The sequence below is a fragment of the Phocoena phocoena genome, chromosome 10 (genome assembly GCF_963924675.1).
Source record: "Phocoena phocoena chromosome 10, mPhoPho1.1, whole genome shotgun sequence".
Taxonomy (NCBI): Eukaryota; Metazoa; Chordata; class Mammalia; order Artiodactyla; family Phocoenidae; genus Phocoena; species Phocoena phocoena.
In genome coordinates, this window is record NC_089228.1 from 97,603,576 (window position 1) to 97,611,099 (window position 7,524).

General features: G+C 43.3%; 1 protein-coding gene across 1 annotated transcript; it reads left to right on the plus strand.

Moving 5' to 3' along the window:
• Positions 1 to 2,710: 2,710 nt before the first annotated feature.
• C10H6orf52 (chromosome 10 C6orf52 homolog) lies at positions 2,711 to 6,692 on the plus strand. The gene is made up of 4 exons (XM_065886346.1): positions 2,711 to 2,781; positions 3,011 to 3,191; positions 5,867 to 5,912; positions 6,535 to 6,692. Exons 1-4 carry the CDS (start codon positions 2,711 to 2,713, stop codon positions 6,690 to 6,692), a joined length of 456 nt encoding a protein of 151 aa, XP_065742418.1.
• Positions 6,693 to 7,524: the final 832 nt, after the last annotated feature.

Below are 7,524 nucleotides of genomic sequence, written 5' to 3' on the forward strand. Positions count from 1 at the left end.
AAAGATATTAACGTTTTTATGAAAGAATCTTAACTGATATGTTGAATTTGATTTCTAAGCTGCTCCAGTATTTAAGAATTTGTCTTTTTCTAAAAAATACAACAAACTGATGAATATAACAAAAAAAGAAGCAGACTCACAGATACAGAGAACAAACCAGTGGTTACTAGTTGTGCGGGGGGAGGGTACAAACTATTGGGTGTAAGACAGGCTCAAGAATGTATTGTACAACACAGGGAATATAGCCAATATCGTGTAATACCTGTAAATGGAAAATAACCTTTAAAAGTTGTATAAAAAATTTTGAAAGAAAACAGAAACAAAATAGTTTTTTAAAAAAGGAATTGTTTTTAACCTTATATAACTTAACAACAATAGTGGCTTAAACAAGACATTTATTTATTTTTTTGGCCACGCTGCGCAGCAGGCAAGACCTTAGGTCCTGTAACCAGGGATGGAACCTGTGCCCCCTGCATTGGGACGGCAGAGTCTTAACCACTGGGCCGCCAGGGAAGTCCCAAGATACTTGTTTCTTAAGTGAAAGGCATATGGAGGTAGGTTGGTCTAGTGCTGGTACAGGGACCCCAGTCATCAGGGACCCAGATCTGTTCTCTCTTTAAGATCCTGTGTTTTGGGAATTCCCTGCGGTCCAGCTGTTAGGACTCAGTGCTTTCACTGCCAAGCACCCGGCTTCAATCCCAGGCTGAGGAACTAAGATCCTGAAAGCCGTGCAGCCAATTGAAAAAAAAAAAGATCCTGTGTTTGGTTGTGTGACTTCTTCCTTCGTATCACCTCATAGGCCAAGAGAGGTGCAGTTATTTTGTCTTCAGCCACCACATCCGTAATCTCAACACTAGGCCTGGGGGAAGGGTGGAGGACAGAAAGGCCTCCTTCCAGCTAAGCAAACTCCCTCTGCCTACGCTGTCCTCCGTCCCCTTGTAATAGTTCGATTTACATTTTATTAGCCAGACTTTGGCCACCTGGACATGAGGCCTGTTGCTACCTCCAAGTAAAATCAGGGTTCTGTTAATTTTTTTTTAATTAATTAATTTATTTTTGGCCGCATTGGGTCTTCGTTGCTGTGCATGAGCTTTCTCTAGTTGCAGCGAGCTGGGGGCTACTCTTCATTGCAGTGCGTGGGCTTCTCATTGCGGTGGCTTCTCTTGTTGCGGAGCATGGGCTCTCAGCACGTGGGCTTCAGTAGTTGTGGCTCGAGGGCTCTAGAGCACAGGCTCAGTAGTTGTGGCGCACGGCCTTAGTTGCTCCATGGCATGTGGGATCTTCCCGGACCAGGGCTCAAACTCATGTCCCCTGCACTGGCAGGTGGGTTCTTAACCACTGTGCTACCAGGGAAGTCCCAGGGTTCTATTATTAAGGAAGAAAAGGAAACCAGGTATTGGGTGACCCCTAGCGATGTGTGCACAGCTGCTAATCAATAACATCTCCCTTGAACACAGGGAAATTCACTAGAGTATAAGCTCCACCGGATCACTAATGCTAGACACCAACCTTGTATATAGGAGGAGCTCAGTAAATGACGGGTGAATGACTGAATGATTTGAATTCAACATGATGGTTATTTTTCACATTACAGATAAATATAGACTACATTAAGACTTTGAATAGTGGAATCAACGAGCTACAAGGAAATGGCCAGACCCTGTGTCCTTGTTTAGACTCAAAAGTTATCTTCTCACATGTTGACATTTTGTGTAGCCTTGCTACTTAAAGTACCTGCGAGCTGGCTGGAAGGGCAGAATCTGAGGCTCCACTCCAAATCTATGGACTCCGAACCCACATTTTAAACATGCTCAGGTAATTTGAACCCGCACTAAAGTTTAGGAAGCACTGCTTTGTCATGCTTTAAAAAAACAAAACAAAACACACAGAATCACAGAAATATTTCTTTAAAATTTTTTCCTGCACTTGCATTAAGGTAGGGGTGTGTGTGTGTGTGTGTGTGTGTGTGTGTGTGTGTGTGTGTGATGTGTGATATATACCGCTTCTTCCCACCAGCTGGTTGGGGTAAAGATTACAACCTGCAGAGGATGTTTAAAAAAAAAAGTCCAGGGACTTACCTGGAGGTCCAGCGGTTAAGACTCCATGCTTCCAGTGCAGGGGGCATGGGTTCAATTCCTGGTGGAGGAACTAAGATACCACATGCCGCAGGGCGCAGCCAAAAAAAAAAAGAAAGTCCACTAGATGCTTGTTCTGATAGGTATTCTTTGCAGATAATGGAACTGAGGAGGGAAGCATCAAATTGTAGTCTTTGTCTTAAGGCTTTAGTGATTAAAAGTGACTCCCTTACATATTATTGTAGGGGGTAGGGTGGAGACTTCTGCGAGCTTCACAGTTGCCCAACTCACGCTCTCTCTCTGGTCCCTCCCCGCCCCCAGCCTCCCCCTTCTGTCTGGCTTTCCCGGGCCTGACACTTGCAGGAGCGGGCAGGCAGCTCAAAGCCCGCAGAAGTTTGCAGGAGTTCCCCCAGGTGACCCCAATACACTCCTTCCCAACCCCACCCACTCCTTAACCCACACGAAAGTCAAGGAATTAAGTACCTGGCCAAAATTGACACCGCAGGTAATTCCTATCCCTGAGGCAGCTGTAAGAGTTATTTGTGGGGCTGAGCGGGTTTAGACCAGGAGCTGGAATTGTTAATGCAGGAGTCAAAAGTGTGGATTTCCGATCGTTTTAGCAAGTGTCTGGATAAATGGCTGAACAAGAGAGTTTTGCAGGTTTCGGCGTAGCGCAACAAAATAATTATTACTGGTACTGGCAAAGGTGAGCTGATTTTTCCTACTCTGAACGAAAAGCAAGACCGGTAGTGTTCTGTTTCTTATACGATTTGCCAGTTTACAAACTGTTGCTCTGAAAATAGGTGTGCTTAAAACAGTGAAAGCGGAAATCATCCTTACGTGTAACGTCTGGGAAAGACGAGGGAGTCCTGGGTTTTTGAGTGATTCTGCCTTGATTGGTGATGTCATTCCTGTCCTTTCCCTTCTGCTCTTAGAGTGAAGCCAGACTTCCATTCCTGCCAGGGTTACCCCTTTGGCAACTGGTACGAGCAACAGCACAGCTATTATCCTCCTTCTGGCTATAGCTGTGGCTATGGAACGGATGGAAATGGACCCAACCTTTATTCTGTGTGTGAGACCTCCAGATACCCAGTTGAAACTTCACTTACACCCAAGGTACCTCTCCCTGGCATTAATACTGGGTGGTTTGGGTGCCCCGTATGGAAACATCTTTTTTCCTTTCCTCATGCTTCCAGATCCTCTCATTCAAATTCCCCCAGCCCTGGCTTCTGCTCCCTAATTTAGTACCAGAGAGTAAAAGCTGATGACCTGAGACATTTTGACTTGCAAACAATTTCAGTCCTCACTGTTTTCCAAAAATAATAGGTTGGTGAAGTCTGTGCGGGAATTCTTGCTACTAAATTGTAGCTTAGCCTCACTCAATAGATTTTACCCTTAAACACTTAAAATTGGACAAGAGGTACTTTTTTTTTTTTTTTTTTTTGCTGTAGCAGCAAACATTAACACATTGTATTTTTTGATGACTAAAGTAACATATTTCTTTAAAAGAGGTATTAGAGTAAGAGAAAGCCTCCACCATCCCACTCTCTTCCCCGTTCCGTCCCCACTTAGAAGAAAGCATTGTTCAAGTGGATGTACGGCCTCTAGATTTTCCCTTCTACTCTCACTAAATCACTGTGAATGGGCTTAATTTCTGTTTGGGGAGTTCGAGGCGCCTTGGCTAGCATGGACAGTGTCGGATAGTCTTACTAGTTTGTTCCTTGCTTGTTGCTGTTATGTTGCACCAGGAGAGCTTTCTTTAAAAGTTGCCCATTTGGGGCTTCCCTGGTGGCGCAGTGGTTAAGAATCCACTTGCCAATGCAGGGCACATGGGTTCGAGCCCTGGTCCGGGAAGATCCCACATGCTGTGGAGCAACTAAGCCCGTGCGCCACAACTACTAAGCCTGCGCTCTAGAACCCTTGAGCCACAACTACTGAAGCTCACACAATTAGAACCTGTGCTCCGCAACAAGAGAAGCCACCACAATGAGAAGCCTGCACACTGCAACAAAGAGTAGCCTCTGCTCGTCGCAACTAGAGAAAGCCCGGGCGCAGCAGCAAAGACCCAACACAGCCAAAAATAAAATTAAAAAAAAAAAAAAGTTGCCCATTTGGATGTGCTGTGATTTTAGCTCATCCCTTATCGACTGACATTTTAAATGTTTTCGGTGCTTTAACAAACTTCCTTTTACCTCTTTTCAAGAGTTTGAGTGTTTTTTGGCTAAGGGAAAAATTCTAGAAGGGGACGTTCTCGATTAGAGGATATGACATTTAACACCTTGAACAGCAAGCTTCTCTCCAAAGAGCCTACCTGAGCTTACACTTTCCATTGATGGCATGACTTGCTTCTCCATGAGGTTCTGTGTGTGATTAGCCAGTCTGACAGGTGAGGAAGGCATTTGTCTTTCATTGGAGGCAAATAACTTTCAAGTGTTTATTGGTATCTGTGCTCTGTGACTTCATTGATGTCCTTTGTCTACCTTTTTCCTTGTGTTCCCCCCTTTTCTTGACTGCGTGAGATATTTACATAATAGGGAAATTAGCGCTTTGCAGTCAAAGTGTTACAAATTTTTTCCCCAATCTGTGTGCACGGTAATACTTTGTGTGATAGCCTTGGCTTTAACACCTAAGCCTTCAGTTTTTAAAACGTGCATTTGCTTGGTATTTTTCTGCCCAGACTTTCATTTCCAATTTTTCAAGCCTGTTTGTTTTTTGGGTTTTCTGGCTGTGCCTCAGTGCTTGCGGGATCTTAGTTCCCGGACCAAGGATTGAACCCAGGCCCTCGGCAGTGAAGGTGCCAAGTCCTAGCCACTAGACCACCAGGGAACTCCCACCTGAGGTTTTATCGTATTTTTCTTCTTTCACATCTCTCTTTTTTTGTGCTCTTTTGGGAGATGGTCTGACTTCCTGTGGTTAACTTTGTATCTTTAAATAGAGAGGTACAGGTTTGAGTATATTATCAACTTCAGAAATTAACCAATTATGCAATGGGTGAACTGAGTCCATAGAAGAAAAGTCACAAAGGAGTAGCATCAGACAAAGGCGTCTGGCTTCTCTGAATTTTCAGGGAACTAACCGGCCTCCTGGGGCCTGGGCGAGGAACTAGACAGCAGGTACCCTGGAATCAGCTGTGTGTCCTTGACAAAGGCAGGTTCCCAGCCGGTGCCTGCAGAGAGTTGTAAAACCTTGCATTGTCCCAGGAGAGCCCACAGAGTCTGGAGTAACTAACCAAGATTTATTTGGGGAGTGCTTCTGGAGTTTACTTCTTTCCTTACGTAAGAAGATAATTGATTGGTTTGCTTTTCTGTAGCCTCTGCATTTCCTTAATCATCTACTGTCCTGGTCCTTAGCTGAGACATGGGGTGGGGGCGGGGTGTGATTAGAAGGCCACGAGGGGTATGTGCTCACGGAGACTTTGCAGATTGTCACCTGGAAGGAAGGGCAGAGCTCCAGGTGGAGAGTTGGGTACCTATTACAGTACCTGTGGAGTCTGATGCCAGGGTCCCTGCTGTCTGGTTCCTCGCCCAGGCCCCAAGATGTCAGTTAGTTCCCCAAAACTTCAGAGAAGCCAGACGCCTTTGTCTGATGCTACGCCTTTGTGACTTTCTTCTATGGACGCGGTTCACCCATTGCACTTATATCATTTAAAGGTTCTTTTAATCAAAATTCAAAGTAAAGTTGATCAAAAGGGAGTTTAGTGTATATTATTTTTGAGAGCTAAATTCTTCCAAGAGAGTGAGTAACCTTTAAGTAAAATTAGTTTTTTCTTAAAATACTGATTTTCGTTGTAGGAAACCACAGCTCTGGCTGAAAACCAAGATGAAGATTCACTAGAAGGTAACAGAAAACTTCTGTTGCCCCGTTGAAAACAAAACTAACCACTTTTCCAGGTTCCTCATTCACTCAGCTGGCTAGAAACTGAAAGATCCTACTGGAGAATTCTAGTGTAGGTCTCCCTCTGTTTCTGAATTAATTGCTATAAACAATTTATTCACTTATAACAATCTGTTAACTAAACAGATAAAGCAGCATGATTATTTTTCAAAGCCCTGTCGTAGGGATTTAGTTCTGGTTCACTCTTTGGCATTGTATCTGCCCAAGTCCTCATGCTAGAAACTCAAGACTCATCCTCGACCCTTCCTTTCTCTTCTGCTCCAAGTTTAACGCATTTCCAAGTCCTGTCCGTTCATCTCCACGGGCGTTATCTCTCAATTCCATCCATTTTCTCCATCTTTTCCACCATCTAGACGCTCATTGAGTCTGGTAGCACTACTTTTTTAGCTTCAATTTCTATTTTTAGGTCTTATTGAAAGTAAACACACAATTAAAAAAATTGAACATTAAATGTCTGCAATATTTCCTGCTAATGTGTTTTTAAAAGCTCTAATTTTAAGCCATTTCTACTATGTGTCCTGTAAAACTGTATTTTTTTTTTCATATGTGTTCTTGGCTTCTGCAGATCCAAATCTTCATTTGAACATTGAGGAGTTAAACAAAGAATTTATGGTGGAAAGTGAAGAACTCTATGACTGTCTCATGAATTGCCACTGGCAGCCCCTGGATACAGTTCACTCTGAAATCCCAGATGAGACCCCCCAAAAGCAAGATGTTCATTAAGCTACCCAACTATCACATTGATTGTAGCTTGTTTTGTTTTTGTTAAAAAAAAAAAATTCTCCCAGGAATGTATTGGATTCTGTATGCAAATACAGATTTCCAAGACTTAGATGTGATTGAGATGAGAGAACATAATGTAAATAAAATTTACCAGCACATTCATTTCCAGAAGTGTGGTTACATTATGGTTCTGTTTGTTTGTTTTTTCATTTTTTGGCTGTGCCACGAAGCATGTGGGATCTTAGTTCCCCAAACAGGGATCGAACCCACGCCCCCTGCATTGGAAGCACAGAGTCTTAACCACTGGACTGCCAGGGAGGTCCCAAGTGTGTTATATTATGTAAGTGCCAGAAGAGATCGCAGAACTATCATGGTAGAACAGGCTGCGCTGTTAAGACATTTGCAAATAGGTTTCCTAACACAACATTGTAAATCAATTTAAAAAAGAGAGAATAGGTTTAATACGAGATGGGCCTAACCTGAACTGATGGTGGCATTAGCTACTCTGATATAATTTGCTGCTTTCCTCTATTCACAGACAATACAAGGTTTCTCGCCTGCATCTAGTATAGAAAAATGTAGATTAGAACTAGATGTTTGATTTCCTTTTCCTGACCCTCAGGCTCTCTTATGAGAGAACTAGACAGCAGAAGTCAGTGGAAACTCACTTGTCACAGCTGAATCCTCAGCATGGAAAAAGTGTGCTTGATCAAAACAGATGATCAGCCTTGTAAGATAGAGGAATTGGACTCCCATAAACGCCAGTTCTGAAACTTCAATGCATATGTTGACTGTGTCTCTTATAAAATATGGTTCTTGGTTTCCCTGGTGG